This window comes from Photinus pyralis, unplaced genomic scaffold (assembly GCF_008802855.1).
Source record: "Photinus pyralis isolate 1611_PpyrPB1 unplaced genomic scaffold, Ppyr1.3 Ppyr1.4_unclustered_Scaffold5279, whole genome shotgun sequence".
In the NCBI taxonomy this organism is placed as follows: domain Eukaryota; kingdom Metazoa; phylum Arthropoda; class Insecta; order Coleoptera; family Lampyridae; genus Photinus; species Photinus pyralis.
The window spans coordinates 1-26,904 of NW_022171742.1; the positions used below are offsets into that span (position 1 = coordinate 1).

Genomic DNA, 26,904 nt, shown 5'->3' on the forward strand with positions numbered 1-26,904 from the left:
AAAGATCTGATATGTCAAATCCTCGGTTAGCCAAAACGTAATCTGCTTCCTTCAAAAGATCAAGTATGCCCGATATATGTGATATTTTGCGATCAGTAATAGAACCCCCATACACATCTGACACAAAGGCAATTTCTCCATTTTCCGTTCCACCAATCAGTACCTTGAAAGTATTTGTTCCATAGTAACTAGAGTATGTAGCTTGTTGTATTAGAGGATCACCACTGCGTTCGATTCTAAATTCCGTACAATCCAAGACTATCGTGTACTGGCCGTGCTTACACGTTTTTAAATCCCAGAAGTTGATTTGTCTAAAGTTTGTGTATAGGTGTTTTGTCCACTTTTCTACTATGGATTTTATTATTCGAATATCTGTGTCAAAAAGGGCAGCTAACGTCGTATAATGTAAGTTCAGTCTGTATTTCATTAGCGTGATTAAGAGCTCGTCTTCATTGGTAAATAGCGAATGTGTTTTTGTGTATGAATTGCCAAAATATTGACAAAAAAAAATAAACAATTTTCTGGAAAATCCCGTCATGTGTTTCATTTGAGCCTCATCTATGAAACTTGCGGATATTAATTGGGATCGCTTAAGACTAATGATCGTTTGAATTTGCGCATGATGTGTGCCACTTCTTTCCACTTCAACTTGTTCTTCTACATCTTCTGCGATAATGTCAACTATTTCATTGTCACGATTGACATTATGTTTGTCATTGTCGGTTACAATCTTTTGAGTATGCCTTGACAAATATCTTTCACTTCTTGCAGTAGAATCACGTTTCTCTAGATGATGAGAGCTCCTTGGCAAATTTTGTGATGGAATTGCACTTTTCTTAAGTATTTTCCATTGACCTGTGTTCAAAGTTTAAATAAATTGTGATAAGGAATACAAATACCACCTAAACTAGTCACAACGTAGTCATCATTTCGAAAATGTTTCTCACACACCTTTGCATGCTTTGAGGGCTGTTTTCCTGATTTGATCGCATTTAACCAAGATCGTTTTTCTTTTGCCTCTCTCGGAAACGAATGAAATTTATATTGTGTCGTCTTGGTGGTGGAATTACAGTTGTACACTGAACAATTGTAAGGCATTTTTTAGTATTCTTATGGAGAAATACATAAGAATAAAGTGAGGTTATGTTTTAATACCAAAACTCGCCTTCAGCGACCTCTATTTGTAAGTGGTCTATTGTGATAATATCAATATCATTTCTACATCGATATCGGCCATTCTCATATTTGTCGATGCGACATGCACCAGCGAGATCTATCAAAAATGACCCAAAATGCAAAGTTGGTATAACCACTTGCTGGAATGAGAAATTTACATTTGAATCGCACTAAGAAGGAAATCAAATTTCATTATATGAAGGCTGTGTTTTAGTGTTTTATTCATCTACTAATTCACAAATTGACAGTATTTTTCGAGGTATTTTTATTGCATTATTTACTTCCAGCATCCAAATAATTTAATTATACAATGTCAAAACCTTTTGCAACTTTATCAAAGTCTGGAAACTATAAACGATTAAAAGGTCTACAAAATGCTGAGACAATGCTGCATGCAAACACAGAGACCAATTCCACTCCATTATCTACTTTCCAACCCAATGTAATGACAATACTACTGCCACCGCTGTTTTGTTACCATCTCAAAGTGTAGAAAATGTATTCTATACTGAAGACAATTCTGAATATGTATATTTAGATTCAGGTCCTGATGACCAAGAAAAGTTTTTGTTTAGTGACACTTCCGATGAAAATTGTGGTTCAAAGTCATTGGTTAATTCAGACGGATTTGGAAGAATATGAAGAAGAGCGAGATAGTGTTTCTTCCATAACATTTTTTTTGCGTACGTGGGCATTAGACGAAAATATTACCCATAAGGCATTGTGCTGTCACGTACAAAACCACAGGAACTCTTGAGTTCTCACTCTTCTGGCGATGACAATGTTTTGTTGCCGGCTGCATACAGGGAGAAATGGGTAGGTTCAATTTGGTTTATATGGGCGCCAGAAGCGGGAATAACAACGAAAGTTGTAGATACTGCTCTTGCTTCAGGGAGCAGGATGTATATAGTTATCTCGAAGGAGGCGATACTCAAGCACACACACACACAGAAAGAAAGAAATTACATGGAGGCGAAAATACGGTATATTTAAATATCAGTTCAATAACCAAATGGGCAAATTAGCTTCAACTTACTCACAACAAATAAACAAGGCAATGAACAAAAATTTTAACATTCACAAGATCCACTTACTCGCTTGATTTAAGTTTAGGGCGAGTTATATGACCTCAAATTTACTAGGACCTGGGTTATTAGATAGCGCTACCAATATAACAACTTGACCACGGTACCTCACCTGGGGTATACTACTGATTAATATTTGTCTTGTGAAATGCTTTATAAACGCAATATAATTAATTTGTCACTAAGCACCAAATAGTGTAACTAATATGTAAGTAATTGAATGCAACCAAAAATTTAAATGAAATATAACCTTAAATGAGGCCATTATATGCAAAACTCGCTAATCGACAAAATCCTAGAAAAGTATATTTTTGGGTAGGTTTATACAGTTTTTAAAGAGGAATCGAATGGTGAAATCAGAAATGTTCAAAACTCTTTCCTTAGCATGCAAATATCGTTGAGAAAATTCAAGTTATACGCAGAACTCGCTCTTTGCTTGGACGTGTTACTTGCAAAACTCGCTGTTTGCTCTGCCACCAATTAAATTTGCCGGTTGATTCACGTGACGAGCACGCTAATAAACATTGTTAAATGTTTACAAGACAATAATATTTCAGTTTTCCATCGTTTTCGAGCTGCGTAGGTGTTTTACTAAATTATGGAGTTACTAAGAGATGGTATTTTGTCTGTTAAACCTAGTCCACAGGGAAAAGGTCGCAAAAAACTACTCCAGCCAGAAAAGCATAAGAGGAATGTCAATAAACTTGCTAGGTAAGTGCCTTAATTTTAAACTGATGATTTTAATTACATTAATAAAATTGTTACAGACATACACCAAAATCACTTCCGACCTTTCCAACTTGTGGTCACAATGGACAACCCAATTTGCCGTATTATTGTTCCACACTCACGATGAAGCAAATTAAAGATTTTCATGCCTACATTTATCGATCAAAAGAAAAAGTTGAACAAGATCTTTTGATATTGTTTTGTTGTAAAGGACAAAAACCAAAAAGAGGAAAATCTGATCATGCTACAGTGTCGATAAAATACCATGTACGCTTGAATGAGGGGAAGCTGGTTAGAGTATGTGCCAAAGCATTTCTTGGAATCACAAAATTGAGCAAAGATCGAATACAAAGAAATGTTAGAAATTTCGTACTCAAAGGGGAGATACCCAGGGAACGTAGAGGTGGCGATAGAGTTGGTCCGAAAAACGACGAAAAAAGAAACTGCATTAAACAATTTATAGAATCCATTAGATGTACCGAGTCTCATTATTGCAGAAGCAAGACAAGCGTGAGGGTCTACTTGCCATGTGATTTGAATTTTAAAAAACTTTTCGAATGTTATCTGCGGAGAGTGCCTTAGCCTATGCATGTGAAGCTTAGTTATTTTCGAAAATACGTGAACGCTTACTACAACAGCGCTTTTGGAACTCCACTGACTGACTGCTGCTCAACCTGCTTGAGAACAAAGGAGCAGTTGAAAATAGCAACTTCTTTAGATGTTCGGCAAAAGTTACTTACTGAGCATCGTGTTCACATCGCAAAAGCTAAGGCTTTTTTCGGACTTCTTAAAACAAAGCTAAACACATCCTACTTTTCCTTCGACTGCCAAAAAAACTTGGCCCTGCCTAGACTGCCAAATCAAGCAGCATATTTTAGCCAGCAAATTAACTATAATAACTTTACAGTTGTCGCTGGTACTTCTAGAGATAAACTAACACCAAGAAATGTGTTTTCTTACTTGTGGACAGAAATTGATTCCCGAAAAGATTCTAATACAATAGCATCAGCTTTGAATCATACCTTGAAGAGTTTTGATTTTGACCCCAGCATTGAAACAGTACGTTTGTTCGCTGACGGTTGCGGTGGACAAAACAAAAATACGAATATGATGGCTATGTTAGCTTACTGGCTCCTAGAAGAATCGCCGAAACATATTAGGCAAATTGAATTGATTTTCCCAATCGTTGGTCATTCCTTTATTCCACCTGATCGCGTCTTCGGCCTTATAGAGAAAGACATTAAAAAAATTTCAGTTATTGTGGAAGTTAGTGGGTACGATGATTTAATCAGGAAACATTCCACCATACGGAAGATCGGTATCGACTGGGATCTGTTTGATTGGAGAACACAGACAAAACGAGCTATCAAGCTGCCTAGTTCATGGCACTTTGAATTTAATAAAGCAAAAAGGTTTATTTTTTACAAAAAAGAGAAAAATGTTCTAATCCAAGGTGAACCTAATTACTGCACTGACGTTGGAAAAGCTAGTAGCGTTTGTAAAAAAAATTTCTCTCTGTCATCAATGGCTCCTAAGAAATTAACACTGGGAAAAGGACTAAGGGGGGGGATAAAGGCACTATTAACAACCTTCTTTCCAAACACTACGGAGAAAATTGGAGAAGTCTTCCTGAACTACACTTTTACAAAGAGCTCTTCGAAAAAGGTAATGCCCCACCAGAAGAAAACGTTGATGCGGACCGTTGCCAAAATGTCGAGAATGATTCCTTTTTTTTGTGAGCATTAAGTATTTTGAGTTATTTTTTTGTTTAAAAATGCAAAACTGTTACTTGTACGAATAACTCCTTCAAGTTTCTCATTAATCTAAAGATAGTTTTAATTTATCTTAGATATTTATTTTCAAAACTGGTTATTTGCAATAAACATTATTATTTTCTATTTAAACTGTAAATATTTTAGGCTGAAAACTTTTAATTTCCTTTCCTAAAAACTCTATGCAACATAAATAAGAAAAGTTACTTTGCGCGAAAAACACTTATAATCGACACATATACTTGAAATCACGAATCTTTGTCCCTGCGTCATTGATTTGTGAATCAATTTCAGACATACGCTAAAACACTGTAATATCTGTCAAGTATGCGAAATCGATAAAAAACTTGTCTGAAATTGATTCACAAATCAATGACGCGGGGACAAAGATTCGTGATTTCAAGTATACATTTTTTTCGAGCAAATAGCAAGTTTTGCATATAATGGCCTCAAATTATACATAACCTCAAAATGACAAGTATTTATCTTGTTTATCATAAGTATAAAAAACTTCGTTAAACACAAAAAAAAAACAACACAGTGAAAGTGAGGGAAGAAAAAGAATGAAGGAACAAGAGGAGATAGGTAAGATAGGATAGAGGCTCGACAAATGAATTCCCTTCCTTTATTTTATTTGACCACCGTGACGATGTAACGGAGATGGCACAACAATTACAGCCTGACCTTTGCCGGAGAGTGTAGCTTGCCAATTAAGGTGACCGGAGTGGATGGTGTGACTAACGGCTGACAATCGATGTGGCTTTGGTGATGCGAACCAGAACACAACGCATGCAAGACGTAGGTATAGATGGTTCCGGGAGATATCGGTAAGTATCACGATAGGCAAGGATGTCTGGTTCTGATTATTGTAGATGATGGAATCCAACGTTGGGTGATGAAACCTCCAAGGAAACTTGAAGACGACGAACGAAATAAAGTAGACGTAAAAAAAAAGCTAAAAGAAACATCGATAATGTGTAGACAATTACAGCTAACAGAGTCGTACCTCTTGAGATGACGAGCGAGCTTATGGTGAATGTGACGGAAGATCCGCAATATATGCGCGAGAATTAACCACCAAAATATCAAACGGCACGTACTTAATCTTCTCTGACAACCAATTCTCTACAAATCCTTCCTTAGAAGCTCAATATAATTGTAATTAAAGACTTGGTGAAATCACATGTACTTCATACAAGATGTCTACAGGAAAAGTGAAAGTTGATAAGAGTATACGGGAAAAGGAAATTGTTATCAGCTACAGGTAATAACAATAAAGAGATGAGAAAGTTACTAAATTTGAATTCGAAATGTAGGGAAAGAAGAGTAGAAAATGAAATAAAGTATTTCGAAGACTTAATAGGCCTTAAGGGTAAGAAAATAAACCGTTACAGTGCAAGTTTAAAGGCTATTGTTCCGGAGTTACAATCACTACCAGTACAGGCTCTAACAATACTTAAAATGTAATTTTAAATCAGTTGATCCGGGACAATATCATCACATTTAATTAAATTTTGCATTAACACTTTTAACTTCTAATGTAAATTGTCTTGAACTGTTATTCAATGTTGATGGCTTACCACGTTTTAAAAGCAGTTCTTCAGAACTATGGCCTATTTTAATGTCATTTCCTTGTAAACCGCAACTACGCCACAAGGTTTTTCCAATTGGGCTTTATTTCGGAAGTGCTAAACCATACAATGGGCCAAACTTTCTGGAAGAATCAGTAGATGAATTAAAAAATCCTTTAAAAAATGGTTATGAATTCAATAACCGCAAAATAAACATTATAGTGTTAGGATTTTGTTGTGATGTGTCTGCAAGAAGTTTTATATTAGGAACCATCTCTCATACTGGATTTTATTCTTGATGTACAGTGAAAGGTAAGATAATAGGCCGTTTTTATGGATTTAGATTGTGTATTAAGGACTAGTGAAGGTTTTTGGCGAAAGAAGAGATTCCTACTATCGTCCACAAACTCGAGAGACTCCTTTTAGATGATTATGGCACACCGGAACCGGAGACTAGTTTGAATAGCACCAGTCAAAGTAATGGGTCACCGCAAGTCCATTGAAAACGGGTGCACGTTCTGTCTGAAATTCCGTCAACCTCTGTCCAAATACCTTCACCTCCGCCTGGCTTTGTCAATCACACAATTGCCCTACAACAAACATTGACCGAAGTGGCATTAAATGTGATGTCTTCAAATTTCTTGGAAAATGGAAAATTTGTCCGATAAATAATCTGGCACATTAGGGCGTTATGCGCGGGTACACCATCCTGTTGGAACCAACAGTTTCACAACTTTTGTTTTTTTATGTACCGTAAAAAGGGGTGACTTGAAAACGCAGGGCGAAATGAAAATTTCTGTCAGGAAAAGTTTGAAAACTTGCTACGACTTCACAAATTATTAATGTTGCCTACATTACCGACTATATAACGGCTGTGATCATAGAATAGTGAAATTGTTATCTTAGTATTGGCGGTAAATCAACGACAAGGTAAGAAACGTTACATTTTTATTAGGTGAATACTTTTATCTGCACAGATCGAATAAACAACGGTATGGCCTAGTGATATTTTTTGCGTATTAACATGATCATTATTCATTAGTACTTTAACCTCACAAATGTTTGAAACTTTACCGGCAAGCAGTGGCGTTGGGTTTCATTATTCGATGTCATTTCAGGGGCGACTTGAAAACTATGCGCACGTATAAAAGAAAACCCTGTTCGAGGAAATACAAGGATTACGATGAGGAAACCTTAGAAAAGGCTCTTGAAAGTTACGTTTCGGGTCAAAATACGCTCAAAGAAGCAGGTGAACAATATGGTATGCCATATGTCACCATATATCGTAAGTTTAAAGGTCTCCATAGCAAACCGCATGGTGGCCAAACAGCGCTGACACCTAACGAAGAAAAGGCTATTGTGAAGGGTGTATCAGTGGCAGCGGAATGGGGGTTTCCCTTTGAACGTGGTGAGACTTTTGAAATGGTAAAATCATACCTTGACCAAAAGGGTTCCAAAATTCGCAATTTTTCTAACAATACACCTGGCGAGGGTTGGTTTCATGGATTCATGAAAAGACATGGTGACACGATAACGTAAAGAACTTCACAAGCCATTAAAGAAAGCAGGGCTAAAATCAATAGTCTTCTTTGATCATTTATAAATAACTATAAAAGATGTGGTGCCAGAGGCGTTTATCAATTATGACTAAACAAATTTCACAGACGACCCTGGGAGAACAAAAGTAGTGGCCAGACGTAAGTCAAAAAGGGCCGAGAAAATAATGGATTCCTCGAAGGCTGCGACGTCGGTGACGTTTGCTTGTTCTGCTTCAGGAGAAATGCTCCCACCTTACATAGTATACAAATCCGAAAACTTGTGGTACACGTGGCGCGAAGGAGGTCCAGATAGTGCAGTCTACAATCGCACTCACTCGGGTTGGTTTGACGCCAGCCTTTTTGAAGACTGGTTTAATAAAATCATGCTACCATATTTTAAAAAAATTGGGCCTGGACCAAAAGTCCTCCTTGGTGACAATTTAGCTAGTCACATTTCATACAACGTAGTGAAGGTCTGCCAAGATAATAATATTCGTTTTGTGCTACTCCCTCCCAACAGTACGCACCTTACTCAACCATTAGACGTGACTTGCTTCCGTCCAATCAAAAATTCATGGCGCAAAATTCTCCAAAAATGGAAAAAAAATCACAAGGGTGTGATACGAAAAGACCATTTTCCACGACTTTTGAGGCAAGCGTTAAATGAAATAAAAGATAATGGACGGAATAACATAATATTTGGTTTTGCAGCAACAGGTCTACACCCATTACAACGTCTAAAAGTGTTAAATAGATTGCCAAATGAAGATGAAGTGGATAATCCTGAAGTAGACGCTACAATGACGAGATCCCTCACACGAGATTTATGGAGAAAAGGCTCTTCCGGGTAAAAGAAGAAAATTAAATGTACCACCCGGCGCAAGTGTAACAGGCAGATTTCGATAGTACCACTCCACCTGGCGAATTGTCAAAATCTCCTGGACCTGATGTCCCCCAAAATGAATCGAGTGGCGTTTCTGATGATGTCATTTCAGAAGAGGAAGTTGTGGAAGGTGAAGCCATTAATGCTTCTATAGACTTTGAAAATTTAAATTCTGATGACTTCATTCTTTCATGTGTGAATTTTTATTTATGATTTTAAGAATCATTTTTAGCGCATTTCCACAACAATAAAAAAAAAATGCGCTATTGTGGCCACTTTGTCCGTCCGTCCGCTCGTATTGCGACGCTACTAGTTCTTTATCTTAAGAGCTATTGTTCTACTTTTTTCGCTATTTGGTTCGTTATGGCGTCGAGTCTTGTACCAAGGAAGGAATTTTTTCTGTACCGCTTACAAAAAAAGTTATTGTAAAAAAAACAAAAAACCGTTTTTACATGTTCCATAATTTTACACTTTTGCCGTTTATTAACGATCCTAGAGATCGTTTATAATTTTGCATTGCTTTCTGTCGCCTGCCGGTTGGTCTCTCCGTCTGTTCCTTTGTCTGTCTGTCCATCTATCTGTCCGTGTGAACGATAACTTTGTTTAGAAATGTTCGATCTCTTTTACATCTCCGTTAGTTATGAACTGAATTGCATGAAATTCAATATGGGCATAGCTTTAGCCATATAATACGCAATGCCAAAAGTTGAATCGAATCGATTCAAAACTCACAGTGTCCTTTTCGCATCTCGACCATTTATAAACCGAATTGCAAAATTTTTTACCTATAAAAGCATTTGAATGAAATTTGATACATAGGCACTTGGAATAAAGGAAAATCAACTGCCAATTTCAAAATTTGGTTTTGCGCATGCGCAGTGCCAACTGTTTTATTTATGGAAGAATTTAAATGAAATTTGTTACATAGGCACTTGGAATAAAGGAAAATCTAGCGCCAGTTTCAAAATTTTATTTTGCGCATGCGCAGTGCCAACTTTTTTATCTATGGAAGCATTTAAGTGAAATTTGATATTTAGGCGCTTGGAACAAAGGAAAATCTAACATTAGTTTCAAAATTTAGGTTTGCGCATGCGCAGTTCCATTTAGAAAAGCATTGAAATGAAATTCTTCTCATAAACTGACATTGAAGTAGCACTAGGGCTGGGCGATTACGGGTTTGAATAATCGATAATCGATTATGAAAAATAATCGATTACACTGATTAATCGATTAATCAAATAATCGTTTAATCAAATAATCGATTAATCAAATAATCGATTAATCACCTAATCGTTTAATCAAAAGTCGATTGTCACATACAAGGAGTGATAAATATCTGTTTGTATGCATTAATATGTTAATTATTTAATAATAAAAATAAAAAATAATTCCATTACTCTTTTCATCAAATCGTTCATTACTAGGCAGATCGATTAATCAATAATCAACAAAGTGTCCCTGGTTCGAATCCGGGTTCGGGCATGGATATTTGCAAATGCATAGTGGGTTGGTTGGTACCCTGCCCATTTGAAAATGAAGGTCAAAAATAAAAATAAATAAATAAAAATAAATGATTAGTCAGCTTACTCTCCGATGAGGTGTGCTTTAGTTTTGATGATACAATTTTAATTCATTTTAGCTGCTTAAAGTGACGTTTTAACATCCGCTATAAAATAAAATAATACTTGTGAGCTGTGAGTGCTCCTTTTTGCGTAAACTGATGATCCAGCTAATAATAATCAATTAAAATTTACTTAATAATTGATTAATCAAATAATTGATTAATCAAATAATCGATTAATCAAATAATCGATTAATTTAATAGAATAATCAAACCCGATTATCGATTATCGTTTGATTATAATCGATTAATCGATTTTTTTGCCCAACGTTAAGTAGCACGACAAAAATGGATTGCCCATGTGCAGCGCTATCTTTCATATTTGTGGCCGGATTTTTACGATTTTATAGAAGTTGCATCTTACAAATGGGAAATGAATGCAAGTGGAAATGCGCTTTATGTAAATCGTTTACGATTACTTTTTAACTTGTTGTTTTTTTTTGTGCAATAAGTTGAAGTAGGTAAATAAGGCCTGATTTTATAGTTGTCGAAGAATTATGTTTCTGTTTGTTGTTAAATAAATTTTTTCTTTTCTATCTACCTTATTAAATGTGGGAAATTGATAAATTTCTATTTTTTTTTTAAATTTGGTTTTCAAGTAGCCCCCAGAGATGATATACTTTAAAAAAACATTTGAAATCCAACGTTTGTTTTTCAAGTAACCCCATCCTGGGGTGACTTGAAAATAGACATAAATAATTTTTTTTAGGATCAATTATTTCAACAACAAAGATATCAGCTGAACCATGAAGCCAAAACGATCAATTTGGCATATTTTTGGTAGGTCTAGCATTAAGAGCAACTTTTTTACAGGCCAAAGTATCTCAAATCGTTTTCAAGTCACCCCGTTTTACGGTACACAATACAGAGTGTGCTTTTTTAAAGTGCCATATAAAAAAACAAAGTTGATTTCTCAGAAACGAAAATCCTTCAACACTGTCTTGCAGAGTTCAAATACATAGTAGCAATGAGAAAGTGTTTATATTTTTGTATCTGTTCAAATAACATAAGAAATAAATAAAAACAAAATCTGCATGTCTGGTTTTCTTTACAGCATAATAATGGATTTTCATTAAATTCTGCAATCATATCCCACACCATTTGAAATGTGAAACTAACACTAAATTTAAGCATACTAAAACAACCATTTTATGATTTAGCTACGGGAAACGTATCCTGAAATGTCTATGTATGGATGCAGCTCTGAATCTACTAGCAACTGTTATTTCACCAAAAACAGTAATGAAACATATTATTGAAATACAAACTTATTGGAAAAATCGAGGGAAAAATCATCATCAAATGTATTGTTGGCTACGTGAGAAAAATGGGAAAATGCCCCAAATTCCAAATGATACTCGGTAGAATTCTCAGTTAGATTGTGTAAGAACTTATTTCACCTAAAGAAATTTAAAGTTTAATTTTAAGTGGGTAAGCAGTAGGTACAAATGTGTAAGAATGGGACGGAATAAAAACCATTAAAACCAATGAAAATTCGGAAAACCACATAACCACTTAACCCTTGGCTCGAAAAACCGGTCATTCATCATATTTAACTTTTCATTTGTCTAATTTCTGTGCTAGTAATGGCATAGAATTAGGTGCTCTATACCCAAATTCTCTCGCAAATTCTACTTCTGCAACCATTGGACGTTGCGGGGTCTAGACCCCTAAAGCTTGCCTACAAAAAATGAGGTGCAAACTTGGAAGATTGAAAATTCAACTAGAATTCAAAAACAGAATTTCGTGAAAATGTTTGAGAAAGCTTTATCTCATATTAGCCAAGAAACAATTAAGAATGTTTATGTCCGTTTGGAATGAGAAATGTTCAGTTCGAAAAAATTTCCAAGCACACTACTCCTGTTACACAATCAAAAAAACTCCAAATATCCCTTAGGAATCTACTGAAGCTTTTGAAGGAAAAATTGGCCCAAACAAGTTTAACTCAATTCAGAAAGTGTTTAACAGAAGAATCAAGCTGGAAAAGTGCACATGAAGATGTAAGGCCTTTATAAAATCTGGAAAAGCATCGCCAAAGAAAATACATCAACCACAGAAGAAACTACAAGACAAGAAGGTCAACATAGTGAACCGGAAGCGCGAGCAGAAGATATTAACGTGGCATTAGAATTGGAAGATGTAGACGACTGATTTGAAAGTAAACCCAAAGTTGGAAACTGGAAACTTGTTTATGTATTATACTCTTTGCATGACTGTGTATTTTATGTAAAACCAAACCCACAATTTCTTAAAATACCAATTTAATATTCTCAAAAATTTATTAACATTTCTTGTCGAAATCCAGGTTTAAATAGTATATAAAATCATTCCAACATTGGGGGGGTCCATTATTGGTTCATCACATATAAGGGGTGTTCATTATTTGTACATGCTCCCGAGAGTGTTTAGAATTATCTACTGGTACGTACTTTAAAAGGTGCATTTCAACGTTATATCCATTGTTTATTATAAACAAAAGATGATCGAATTAGAATCTGGCTTGCCATCATTTGTCATTGTTCTACTTCGAGAGAAATATGGGTGAACGTCCTTAAGCGACCCGTTATAGGTGCATTTACTTTACTAGGAGGCAGTTTAGGTCCAAAAATAGATTTAAGATTTATTTTATTTCCAAAATTAGACTTCTTTTCCAAATATTGTGAAGGCATTACAATCTATGTTCTATAAACATTTAACATACAAAATGCAAAAACATATTTCAGTAAAACAAATGGCTTAATGTACCCCACTTTCCCCTACACTATTTTGCTTGGTGGATGACCCCTCATTGATTAACGAATAACTTGCAATTCCGAAAAAGCAATGCAAAAGTAAAACAAGCACTTCCAAGTTCACACAATTCTTTTGAGGTTAGTGGAAATTAAAGAGAGCAAAGCTTAACACTAACATTAAATCAAAAATGCATCCATGTAAAACTTATGGTTCATCCAAGAAAAATACCACCTGGCCGAGTTTGGAACTTCGACCAAAAATTACAATTCGTTCAAGGTCTTGCCTTTTTCGATAGATGTCAATTAGTCTCGCTACCTTTAAGGCGAGGATAGACTAGCAAGTTTTCTTATGCAAGTTGCTGTCTGATAGCACTGTCGAGTGACAATGTCACTCGCCCAAAAGGTCTCGTATACGTTTCAACCAGACAGTTTTATTGTCGCAACTTACGGTGGTTTTTATACCTCAACAGTGCTGTCAGACAACAACTCGCGCAAGAGAACCAATTCTATCACGGCTTTTATGTTATTATTATAAGATAAGCGTGAAAACTTACATTTTAAGTTGCATCATTTGCATGGGCTTTCTTGTTAAGGTCAAGATCAGTCTGGATATTCACAACGCCCCGAGAATGGTTTGTTACTAGCGGATGGTACAGTGGAAGGACTACACAGCTCTCTTGCATTATTGTTTATTGTAAAATGCCCACCTGTAACACAGACAACAATAGTAAATTGGTAATGAAAACCTATCATAACCAAACTAAGTTTAATAACCCCACAAATGTTTTTCATTGCTCGCATCATTAAATTTACCTCAAATATTGGGCACATTATTTAAATACATTGTCGTTCTTGGCAAAATCAACATGTTCTACTTTTATCACGTGCAACACTGCAACAAAAAAGTTTTCCATTTCTTTTTACACCACGTGCGTAATTATGCATTTCAACGATTTCAAATCCAATGCTTACATTTCGTCGTTTCCTTGGGTCACCTTGATTGCACAATAAAACCTGTAAACTGCAGTACTTCATCAATCGTAAACGACAAAAATGTGCAACGGAATTAATGCAACTGCAGCACAATTAGGCAAAATCGTAAGCTTGCAAAAATCCGATTAAGACGCAGGCGGTTGCTTTGCTTTTGTTTGATACCTAATAAAGTTATGGCGTAGTATAACAGATACCAGTTCTTGTAGTTTATTCCGATGAACAAACTTTTTGTCAGCAAGCCGGCTATGTAATTGCGCACATTCGCAGATTTATAACGGAGAATTACAAATTCTATAATAAAATACACTCTTACCTAATAGTTTCGTTTTAAGGACAGCAGGAAATTAAAAATGGCCATAACATTCACACTAACCGACAAAAACTAAACAGAAACATCGCCTCGCCATTACCAACCACGCTTCGATTGCAGAATGCAGTTGAACTTGAAATGCAGCATGCAGCCGAAGGCGAAGACAAGCCGTTGTCGTCCCGCAATCCTCCAATCGGCCAATCACATAGCGCAAACCAGTGCTGCCACATATAATTTGTTCAGTTCGCCAACCTCTTAACATCAAAATTCTTCATCGAGCGGATACAGAGAGTAACTGCGGTTTGCAATAATGCATTCGCATTGTTCGGACGAACAGGGTCGGCTTAGGCGGCGGTTACTTGGATAAGATTCGACGAAATTTGTTCGTACGAATTCGTACGAATCAGTTCTTACGAATTTAGGAGGCGTGTGTGGTTACAATGAACGAGTTCAATTCAGTACGACTACAGTGTGAGTATGGAGTATATCTCAGAGCTACATTTATTTCAAACATCGCCATTAGTGAAATATTTTTTACTAAAAAATAATAGAAGAAAATGGGTGGATAAATATTTTTTATCCAGAAATAAAAAAGGAGAGTTTGGAAGGTCATTCGAAGAATTGAGAAGAAATGATGAAAAATTTTTCGAATACACGAGAATGACACAATCCACATTCGATTATATATTAGAGAATATTGAGAGTCACATTTCGAAGTACTCGAATTTTCGTGAGTGCATATCCGCAAAGCATAAACTGATATTAACATTAAGGCAAGTAAGAATTACGTTTTCAGAAACGTATATTTTTATTCACAAATTATACAAAATCATCTGGCTGAAAGGTGGTCAAATATCCAGCTGCAGAACCATCATTATAATTATTACCAAAAGCATCTGAATGGAAGTTAGACTCATTTGATTCTTGTGCAGGCGTCGCTGGCTGTGAACCTTCTGTTGAGGTGGTACTATATACCGGTGACGGATTTGGAATCGGAATAAATTGACGAGAAGTCGATTGACGATAACTTGCAGTGCAGGAAACGGCTCCAGGTTCCTGCATAACCAGACTGTAAGATTGGGATCTAGCAACAGCTTTCTATACACGTGCGGGGTTGAATGTATGGGACAAGACTAGTAGAAGTGTGTGTTCATCATCCTCCTTATGCCCCAATGCGTTTAAAATGTTGCAATTTTCTTTTTCAATATGCATCATCTTGAATGCTCATCTTTACCATTTTTGCTTTTTTGTGGAAAGAGTAGTTTGTGTTTGATTTTTCCTGAGTCGTTGCTGACCTTCTTCTGTCAGGGAGGGGTGGAGTAATGGCAGTTTCTCGTGGTCGAGTCCTTTCAGTCGTGGCATTGGAGGAAGATGGAGTAATGGCAGTTTCTCGTGGTCGAGTCCTTTCAGTCGTGGCATTGGAGGAAGATGGAGTAATGGCAGTTTCTCGTGGTCGAGTCCTTTCAGTCGTGGCATTGGAGGAAGATGGAGTAATGAAAGTTTCGCTTTCTTGGTTCATGTCAGTTTCAATGCCTACTTGGGACTGGTCGTTAATGCTCATTGGACTTAAAGTTGCATCTTCTTCCGTCTCATCATACGTGGAAGATTGTTGTACAGCATTTTCAATATTACCTGTTGTTTTTCTGGGTGTAAACTGATCTTTTATAAAGAGCATATTGATGAAATATTGCCACTTTGACTGTGATTCATCATCAGCACCATCTCCACTCCTTTTTTGACCAAGTTTAGAAATTTCCTTTCTAAATGTATCACGCAATCCTCGCCATTTTTGACGCACAGTATCCTCTGAAAAAAGCAATTCTGAATCATTTTGGCTATTCCAATAACACAAAAGAATATTATGAATATCATGTGGAAGTAGTGATTCTATTGGCAGCAGTAGTTTACCAATTGCGTGATTTTGTTTTAGGTATCTTGCAACTGGCGCTTCTTTCCGATCATTGGCATTTTCATTCCGAATGTCACATACAACTATTCGACAAGTGGTTTATGAAACCTGTGAGGCTATATGGAATACTTTATATCAAAAGCATATGCCCTTTCCAACGGAATCCATGTTTTCGTCCATTGCTGAACAGTTTTATAGAAAATTAGAATTAAATGTCCTGCGAAATCTGGGTCATTCTATTTCAATTATAAAAAATATTTTTCGATTGTGCTCCAAGGTTTGGTAGATGCGCAATACAAGTTTATATGTGTTGAAGTTGGAAGTTATGGAAAGCAGAGCGATGGTGGTATTTTCACTACGTCATCGCTGTACCACCATCTCGAACAAAATACATTTTGTGTACCTGGACCGAAGACAGTGCCGGGTACAAATATTATTGTTCCACATGTATTCGTAGGAGATGCAGCCTATCCATTAAAGCAGTATCTAATGAGACCTTTTTCTGGACACAATCTGTCGCAGGAGCAAGAAAATTTTAATTACTGCCTTTCCCGAGCAAGACGCCTTGTCGAATGCGCCTTTGGTATAATCACCTCAAAATGGAGAATTCTAAAAACGGAAATTGAACTTGCTCCTGACAAAGTCGATTTAATTGTAAAATGTATTTGCCTGTTGCATAATATAATTATTGATTTAGAGGGAAACCCACACATCATTAAAGATATTGTAAACCTCCAAAGAATATGCGATAGAAACGTTGGAACACGAAATTTTAACAGGGCTACTACTACTGCCTACGACATTAGAAACCAATTTATGCAATATTTCAATAATCATTGAAAATATTTAGGAATATGCGATACTTAGTTATTTTGTGTTAAAACAGAAATGCAACATCATATTGTATACCATAAAATTATTAAAATGAATAAAATTAAAATGAATATACCTACCTCCTAGTTTCATTTGACCTGCTATTTCTTTCCATAATTTCTTGTTTAACTCTCTGTTGTGATACTGTTTGCTTTTTTGATCCCATAGGGATCTTCGTTCGTGCACCAAAGCTATTAGTATTTCGCAATCCATGTTCTCAATTCAATTAAAACACAACAAAACGCAAGCTAGTCGTACGAACAACTATGAAAAAACAAAATATTTTGGTCGTATTTAAAACACGTACGAATTCGTACAAATTCTTAACAAATGATCGTAAGCAATATAACCACAAACATGCCAATATACTCATTTCTTTACTTCCGACGATTTCTTACGAATTCGTACGAACAAATTTTCGTACGAATTCTTATCCAATGTAACCGCCGCCTTACGAAAGAGTAGTGCAAGGAGCTGCCAAACATTCTAAAATAGAGTAAGTAACGCCCAAAACTTTATTCCTCATGTTTAGGGTTATATGTGATTTTTTAGGGATTAAAAAAATTCCCAGTTTCCTCACAAGCTGCAAAAAAACATTGCAAATTTCTTTACTGGCGAACGCGAAGAAACGTAGGAGTAAAGTGGGTGAATATGCCGCGCTGGGTAATACGCCGCAGTTTGTTATTTTCCTTCTAAGCTTACATATGGCAACAGTGTTCATGTTAACACATTAGTGTGAGGTACCAACCATTCCAAAATTCATCAGAATTCAAATTAATTAAATCGTCAGTGAAAATCATCAGTGTAAAGGTAAGGACCGTTTAAAATAAATTCTTAAGTCCAGTTATACGTAGTTATAAAATCAGTTCTAAGTGTTTGTAACCCAATTGTAATAAGAGCATGCGAAAATACGATTCCTAACCTAACTCTTTTTGGCGGAACAACCCGTTAAACGTATCTAAAAGCGTTGTTGCGAATTTTCAAAGTAAGAAGGTGAATGTGGGGAAATATGCGTCATCGTTTTTAACTGCGGCACATTACCCCGAGAGGTTGAAAATATTTTTGTTTTATTTCAGTAACAATCAAAATGCCACGAAATTACGTTCGTAAAAATGTGAGGGCGTTATGGTCCGAAGAAGATCTTCGCAATGCTATTGAAGACCTTAGAAATGGTAGAGGGTCAGTTCGCGAGGTTAGTCGTACGTACAATGTTCCTGCCCGTACTTTGATGAGAAGGATGAGCTCTGGAAACCTCAGTAAAGAAAAATTAGGCCGCAAATGTTGTTTGACTTTAGTTCATGAAGCTAGTTTAGTAAAATACATTCAAAACATGGAAAAACATGGCTTTGCCATAACATCGGTTGACGTAAAGAAGCTTGCATTTTCATTTGCAACTAAAAATAATATTCCCCACAATTTTAATATTGATAAAAAACAAGCTGGCCATGACTGGTTTGTTTCATTTATGCAAAGACATCCAGAATTGTCAATTCGAAAAGCGCAAGGAATGTCTATAGCTCGAGCTCAAGGCATGAATAAAGACGAATGCGGACGATACTTTGATCTTTTGGGGAAAATATTAACAGAAAATGATTTAGTAAACACTCCGCGAAAAATATTTAATATTGATGAGTCGGGGCTACAACTAAACAATAACCCGGGGAAAGTTGTTGCCACTAAAGGCGCCAAAACTGTAAACTGTGTCACGAGTGGTGAGAAAGGTGAAACAGTATCAGTTATAGCATGTGTAAATGCAGAAGGTCATTTCCTTCCTCCAGTTTGTATTTTTAAAGGTAAGAAAAAAAAACCAGAATTTGAAGATGGCTTGCCTCCTGGGGGTAAAGTTATCATGAATGAAAAGTCGGCCTATGTAACGACAGACATTTTTAAAACATGGCTTCAAAACCACTTTATTGCAAGAAAGGAGCCAGGTAAAGTACTTCTCATTCTGGATGGCCACTCCTCGCATTGTTCCGATGTAGAGTTGTTAGATTTAGCTTCAAGTAACGATGTTATAATGTTGTGCTTACCAAGCCATACGACCCATTGGTTGCAGCCTCTAGATAGATCCTTTTTTAAGCCTCTAAAGACCTATTGGTCACAAGCATGTAACACCTGGATACATAATCATCCAGGTCGCAAATTAACTAGACTCCAGTTTCCCACACTCTTAAATACCGCATGGGGAAAGGCGGCGACAGTTCAAAACGGAATTTCGGGTTTTAGAACATGTGGTATCTATCCGCTTAATGCTACCATAATTCCAGATCATGCATTTATTCAGCAAAATCCTGATCCAATTCCTAATAACGAAAATTTAGAAGAAAACGTTAATGTTGTCATTCCTAATGATGCCGACAATAATAACATTGCCCCCAATGATGATCCAAACAACGGGGTCAATATTTTGGATGATGTTGCAGTAATCTCCAAGACCAACAATACGTCATTTGAAGCGATTGCACCTATTCCAGTCATACCTGGACCAAGTCGGTGTAACAAAAGAAAACAGCATGCTGAACTACTTACATCTCCAGAAATAATAGCAGAAAAACGAAACAAAAAAGAAACAAAAGACAAAAAGGAAGCTGAAAAACTAAAACGCAAACAAGAAAAGGAAAGAAAAGAAGCCAATAAAAACAAGAAAGGCACACAGAAGACAAAGAAAAAAAGGAATACAAGGATTACTGATGATACCAGTTCATCAGAAAGCGAATTGGAAGTGAATACAGTTGAAAGCGGAGATTCAGAATTGGAGCATGATGAATCAGAATTTTGTGCCCAATGCGGTGGATACTATTTTGATAAAACAGGTCCCAAATGTGATTGGTTACAATGTGTAAAATGCCATAATTGGGTTCACGAGATATGTACTCCTTCAGACAAACATTGCGCAGATTGTGTATAGCTATATAGCCTATTTCGTTTGTATTCACATTTTTGTTTTGTTGTAAAAAATAAACATTTCTTCTAATGTTTTGTTGTCAAAAATAAACATTTTTTCTAATCTCAAAAAATTTTACATTTCTTGCGAGAAAAGCATGTTGCCATATTCCCCAACGCATCATGCCATATTACCCATGGGTCGGGGTAATACGGCCAAAGCGCATCATTCAACATTTATGTTTGTAACCATTATATTAGTGGGAATATGGCAACGAGCGTTTCACGCGACAAACCTACACATTCACGCTCTAAGATGCGACCTTTGCCGTGCGGCTGGATCAGCTGCTTGTGAGAATGTGAGCCATTGAATTATATGTTGCCATATTACCCCACTTTACTCTACTATATCCCATACTGATATGACATCCATCAATCATACCTATGACTCCTGGGAACTTGGTTTTATCATTGAATAATAAATTTGATATTCTCTATTTTATTTGCATGACTGGTACCTACCTTCATTTATATTAGGCCATTTAATATATTTATCTTTTAAATCACAAAGAGCTCTGCATGTTTCTATAAATACCAAATATGCAGTGCCCTTGCTCAATCCAAATAGGTCACTTGTTGTGCACGAAATGAATAGCATGATTGGCTAATCACCATATTGTGACATGTACTTTTTTCTCAAGAGGAACAGTCATCTTCTCAACATCTCGGGTTGGATTCAATATTACTCGTAAGTCGTAACTATTGCGTGCGAAACGTGCGTTGGATTACAATGGTGGAAATGATAAAACAAACGGTTTTCTACGAATATAATAATAAACGCTTACCTACATCCTGAGGAGTGAAGGATGGCCATCCTAAAACTATTAAACTACCAAAATACAATATCGTTAAACTAATCAAAACACTACTTAATTGTCCTTTATACAGTTTATCCCGGCACATCGCGAAACCACCGCCTGTCCCAGTCCAAGGATGATAAACATATAATAGCGTAGGCGGTACACATTTTTTCGCTGCATTTTGTGACAAAAGCATGAAACTCGGTACACATGTTTATTAGGTCCAAATAAAACTTTTGACCCGCAGCACCCACCGAAATTTTCGTGTGGGTTCAAAATTTGAACACTTTTGTTCAAAAGGGTGTTCAAGGTTTTAAACCTGTAAAAATTGACGAATTTCGGTGTTCTAGGGGTCGTTTTTGAATGATTTAGGGTCTCGCGTGCCAATGCCGGCATTAAAAAAGTGGTGCTGACCCTTAGGCCCCAAATTTGGATTATTTTCAAAATAATGGTTAAATTTTGAATTAGATAGTTTTAACCCTGCGTGATGTTTCGGATGTCGATTCCAGCTAATTTGGACGTGCACTACACGCTAGAAATGTTATATTGAAGTTAAAACAGTTTCTGGTGTGTAAATAGGCCGTTAATCGTTCATAAATTTCTTCAAAATTTGGAAATTCCATACTTGAAGGATTTTACCGTTTTTGGTGTCGTTTCCATATAATTTGTGGTTGCTGATGCTGATTTTGTATTCAAAAAACAGATGCGACTCATAGTTAGGCCCGTTTCAAACTATTTTACCTATTAAGAGGGAATGTTCGGCGCAGTCATACCCTTGTTGGCCCGGATTGCAACAACTATTGAATGACAAAGAAAGACAAAAGAGACGGGCATTTCATTAAGATTCGGAAGTGGGCATGTTCTCTGACGGGGTATGCCGCTTATACTTATTGCCCTCCCGTCATCGCTTGTTGGGAAATGTCTACTTCCAATCAGTCTTGAGCTCACTCCACGACAAGTAACATCTCGCAGCGAGCTAGTTCCGTCCGACTCGTATCCCTTGAAGCAAGAGTGTCGCCAGCTATGGCCCAGAGAGGAGGGGCAAGTTGACATATGAAGGATAAAAAAATTATTAATTGTAGGTATAGTGCAGAGCACATAAAGTTTTACTCTTGTAACTGTCTTACCTCTACAACCACAATAATTGTAATAAGGAATTATCGCCCAAGAAAACCAGGACACTTTGGTTTTTGGACTGGTTGCTTTGCATTTTGCTACTTTTTTAAATCTCTAGTGGAGGGCATCAGCCCTCCCCTCTGGCTACGCCCTTGTCTTAAAGTCAGGATATCGCAACGATACCGTGAAACGCGATGGATCGCGACGCAGTGCCTGGGGGTGCCCTGAACTCTACGCGCATATTGATAGACCGTTACCACCATGACCAATCAGAAGCTGGTTCTGGTCGCCAGCCTTCGAGAGCCTCTTCAGCACATCAATACACTGGTAGAAGACTGAACTTTTAGTAAAAGTTTATCAAATTTAGCCCCATGGAACTTCGATGCACAGACTTTGTGCCACTTTGCTTTGTTCTGAATAAAAGCAGCTTTAATCCCCTTCCCTTCGTTGAGTTGATGCACCAGATAACCGGCCTCTAGCATGTATACCACACTTGCCAGTTCACCGTCAGCGCACCGCTGACCAGTGAGACTAGCGCCGCCAGAACCGCAGCTTCTGGCTGGTCAGGTCATGGTGGTAACGGTCTCTCAATATGCGCGCAGAGTTCCTACAGCGACACGCGCAGGGCCTAAAACGCCTGTGACTCGCGGCCTAATCGTACCGTCCGCCGTCTGAGATACTTTGGGGGCTGCCTCGGCGACTTCAGGGCACGCGTTTCACGGTATCGTTGCGATATCCACATTTCCAGGGGCACGAGTCGGACGGAACTATAAAAAAAAATAGCTCGCTGAGAGGTGTTACTTGTCGTGGAGTGAGCTCAAGACTGACTGGAAGTTCAGATTTCCCAACAAGCGATGACGGGAGGGCAATAATGGAAGCATAGGCGGCATACCCCGTCAAAGAACATGCCCACTTCCGAATCTTAATGAAATACTCGTCTCTTTCGTCTTTCTTTGTCATTCAATAGTTGTTGCAATCCGGGGCAACAAGGGTATGACTGCGCCGAACATTCCCTCTTAATAGGTAAAATAATATGAAAAGGGCCTAACTATGAGTAGCATCTGTTTTTTGAATACAACATCAGCATCAGCAGCTACAAATTATATGGAAACGACACCAAGAACGGCAAAATCCTTGCAAGTACGGAATTTCCAAATTTTGAACAAATTTATGAACGATTAACGGCCTATTTACACACCAGAAACTGGTTTAACTTCAATATAACATTTCTAGCTGGAATCGACATCCGAAACATCACGCAAGGTTAAAACTATCAAATTCAAAATTTAGCCATTATTTTGAAAATAATCCAAATTTGGGGCCTAAGGGTCAGATATACAACTTTTTTAATGCCGGCATTGGCACGCGAGACCCTAAATCATTCAAAAACGACCCCTAGAACACCGAAATTCGTGAATTTTTACAGGTTTAAAACCTTGAACACCCTTTTGAACAGAAGTGTTCAAATTTTTAACCCACACGAAAATTTCGGTGGGTGCTGCGGGCCAAAAGTTTTATTTGGACCTAATGAACAGGTGTACCGAGTTTCATGCTTTTGTCACAAAGTGCAACGTTTACCTCGATATTTAGTTGTACCGCCTACGCTAACTGATCGGCGTGATTCCTGGGGGAGTATACCCATATAAAGGCCCTAAATGTAGGTTAAATCCTGATTCATCAATAAAAATCATGTTATCATCATTCACGGCTGCCATTGCGGTGGCATACATTTTTCTAGCTTGAATATGCGCCCGCGAATTTCGTTCATGTGGAATTTTCTTTGCTCTTTTTTTCTTGTATGAATGCTGTTTTAGCACTTTTGCAACTTTATTGCGATTGCATTTCAAATGTCCTGGAAGTCTTTCTATAATCTGCTGAATGGTCAATGTACATTCTTGCAGCAGTATATTCTCTATAGGCGTCCCATAACTCTCCATTGTTGTTTGGTTTTCTTCCTTTCTTGTTTAGTTCAAAATTTCGCAGAGGTCCATCAACAAATTCGGACCTAGTGTGGGAAATGAATTTCTGCGCTGAACGAAGACTTTCACCAGTGGCTTCCATAATATCTTTTGCACTTCTGCCACTAGCATAAAGTTTTCTAGCAACATCAAGTTTTTCTTCAGTAAAACAAACATATCTTCGTGGCATTTTCACAATTTCACAAATAATTCATAAACTGTCATGCACAGAATACGGCCTTCTCAGAATAGAAACAGCAATGTTACAAATTTGTATGGTATTTTGGCGGAGCCTGGTGGGTGTACTGTGAACTAAAGCAACGAAATCAGAGTAGCGCCATCTGGTGACCAGCTTCTAAAGTCATGAAGTAATTTCCCAAATTCGATATAAATCATAAATATCGATAAAGAATACACAGTTGTTAAATTAAATTGTATTTAGATACAATCACATTACATTATTTAACACAGAGAACTTAAATTACATATTTACAAATTACATATTATAAAACTCAGAAGTGAGTGGAACTTACGGTTTGTAGATGTTAACACTTTGAAGAAAGATCCTTACCTAACGATTTGTCGTACGAAATATTTGGTTTTACTTGTTGTTTGGACTACATATTTTTGTTAAAAAATATCTTTAGAACTAAATTTTTTGTTCCAAGAGGTAATAAAACCGTTTCAGCAAATTGTCACACAAGTTTTTGACAACAAAATGTTAACTTGATTCTGGTGCTTACTTGTTACTTGAGAAGCGAGGGTGGAAGTTGTTGAATTATCTAAAACGTATTTTGTATTCATTGTCTAAAAGGAATTACAATAGGGGTATTCACGACCAATTTTTGAGGTTTTGCGTAACTTCGTATTTATAGTTACAAAGATACGAAATCGTCCACTCGTGAACGCCACGTTATAAAGCAGTTATGTGATTTGTGTATTTTAGAAACATAACCTCATATTTTTAAATCTGGTACCTAACCTTAATTTGACTGGATATCTCAGATGGAAACATGAAAAATACAAAAGAGGAGATTAAAAATGTATTAATCGACAATGCTGTGCAGGATATTGAAAGAATAAGAGTTAAAAGTATGTCAATTGGATATTTCATTTGTCGATTTTTTTTAATACCTACTTTTATTGCAGAAAATGAATCGGAATATGATACAATATTAGACACTTTGATAGAAGACTTAATGATAATTGAAACATATAGGTATACTATTCGATTAACTATACCGAAATCTAGGGAATGGTGTTCTGATATTTTGCCACATTTAGATGAAAATCGGTTCATTCAAATGATACGAGTAAATCGTGGTGTATTTAATTTTATTCTTTCGAAAATACAGAACGATCCAGTATTTCATGGTTGCAATTCCTGTCATCAATTTCCTATACAAGTTCAATTAGCTGTAGTTCTGTTTCGGTTAGGTTCTGTTTCGGTTAGGTTCGAGTGGCGAATCAGCATCTATTCGTAAAATAGCAGCTATATTTGGAATTGGAGATGGAGGAACCATAGAGAAAATTACGTCTCGAGTATTTAAAGTATACCTAGGTTTCTAGTTAGCTTTAGAAATAGGTTAATTCATTTATTCTTCAAGGCTATACAAAGGTTGAGGTCGCAGTACATTTATTGGCCAAATAGTGAAGAAAGGAAAATGACAACTTACATCAGCCCTCTTATTCAAAATGAAATTATTTCTACGTGCAATGATATAATTTTGAAGAAACTTGTTCGTAAAGTCAATGAGGCGAAATATTTCTCCGTGTTGGCTGACGAAACTAGTGATATTTCAGCTACAGAACAATGTTCAATATGTGTGCGCTATGTCGACAGTGAAAATGAAGTATGCGAAGACTTTTTACAATTCACACCAATTACGGACCTTACTGGAAAGGGCATTGCTAACACTTTGATTGAATCGCTTAAAAAATTTGGCCTGAATTGCGAAAATATGGTTGGTCAAGGATATGATGGGGCTGCGGTAATGAGCGGAAAATTCAATGGCGCTCAAAAGTTCTTGAACGAAAAGTACAATCTGGCAATATATGTGCACTGCGCCTCACATAGCTTGAACCTGGCCATATCGGATGCGTGTGATTTACCTGCTATTCGCAACTGCATGGGAGTTATATCTAACATACATACCTTTTTTAATACGCCGAAACGTCTTGCAGTTTTACAATCTGTAATTGAATGTACGTTGCCAGAGGCGGCTGCTACACGTTTAAAAAGGCTGTGTGCTACTAGATGGGTAGAACGCCATGAATCAGTTATAGTGTTTATCGAACTACAAAAGGCAACACACTGTGCTTTGCAAAAAATTTCTGAATGGCCCGATAAGAACTCATCTTCAACCGCACTGCAATTATTAGGGGCGATGGAGAAAACAGAATTCCAAGTTTCTCTACAAGTAGTAGCTAAAGTGTTTGCTGTTACCCTTCCTTTGTGCCGTATGTTGCAAATGAAAAATTTGGACTTAGGAGCAGCTATAAAATTGGCGACCGACGTCAATAACATAATACGAAAGTTTCGAGAAAACGCAACAGAAGAATTCTCGTCACTTTTCCAAAACGTTAAATAGATCTGTGAGGAGCTCGGCTTCGAACTGAAAATTCCAAGAGTTGCGGGGAGACAAACCCATCGTTCTAATGTTTCAAAAAGTGACCCCGAAGAATATTACAGAGTGTCTGTATTTATTCCTTTCATTGATTCCAGCATTAGTCAATTACACGCTAGGCTTTTGAAGCACAGTAACATTTTTCAAAGTTTCATGTGTCTGATTCCTGCTGAAAACTCAGAATTTGGACAAACGGAAGACGAAGCAGCTCGGGCGTTAATTAACAAGTACTCAAGATTCTTGGATATCAATGAGGAAGCAGCAGTTG

At 36.9% G+C, this 26,904-nt stretch overlaps 2 protein-coding genes and 1 long non-coding RNA gene across 5 annotated transcripts; 2 read left to right on the forward strand and 1 right to left on the reverse strand.

Annotated features, from left to right (window-relative positions):
• Positions 1 to 5,853: 5,853 nt before the first annotated feature.
• LOC116182438 lies at positions 5,854 to 14,609 on the reverse strand. Of its 2 annotated transcripts, none has more exons than XR_004147517.1 (3): positions 14,414 to 14,609; positions 13,662 to 13,814; positions 5,854 to 5,896 (listed from the first exon to the last, which is right to left on the reverse strand). It is a non-coding gene; the product is annotated as an uncharacterized LOC116182438 (long non-coding RNA). The 2 variants fall into 2 exon arrangements; XR_004147516.1 differs by lacking the exon at positions 5,854 to 5,896 and adding an exon at positions 6,531 to 6,923.
• A 3,242-nt stretch (positions 14,610 to 17,851) lies between these two features.
• LOC116182439 lies at positions 17,852 to 20,462 on the forward strand. 2 transcript variants are annotated; one of them, XM_031502975.1, is made up of 2 exons: positions 17,852 to 18,985; positions 19,616 to 20,462. In XM_031502975.1, exons 1-2 carry the CDS (start codon positions 18,280 to 18,282, stop codon positions 20,098 to 20,100), a joined length of 1,191 nt encoding a protein of 396 aa, XP_031358835.1. In that variant the 5' UTR covers positions 17,852 to 18,279; the 3' UTR covers positions 20,101 to 20,462. The 2 variants fall into 2 exon arrangements, with proteins under 2 accessions (XP_031358835.1, XP_031358834.1); XM_031502974.1 differs by having other exon boundaries at positions 17,852 to 18,002; positions 18,269 to 20,462.
• A 5,211-nt stretch (positions 20,463 to 25,673) lies between these two features.
• LOC116182437 (52 kDa repressor of the inhibitor of the protein kinase-like) lies at positions 25,674 to 26,600 on the forward strand. The gene has a single exon (XM_031502972.1). The coding sequence runs from the start codon at positions 25,674 to 25,676 to the stop codon at positions 26,598 to 26,600; it is 927 nt and encodes a 308-aa protein (XP_031358832.1).
• The last annotated feature ends 304 nt before the right edge of the window (positions 26,601 to 26,904 follow it).

What these genes read in the sequence shown, in the direction of transcription:
- LOC116182439 (XM_031502974.1), top strand. Translation starts at nt 18,280, where the DNA reads ATGCCACGAAATTACGTTCGTAAAAATGTGAGGGCGTTATGGTCCGAA.
- LOC116182437 (XM_031502972.1), top strand. Translation starts at nt 25,674, where the DNA reads ATGACAACTTACATCAGCCCTCTTATTCAAAATGAAATTATTTCTACG.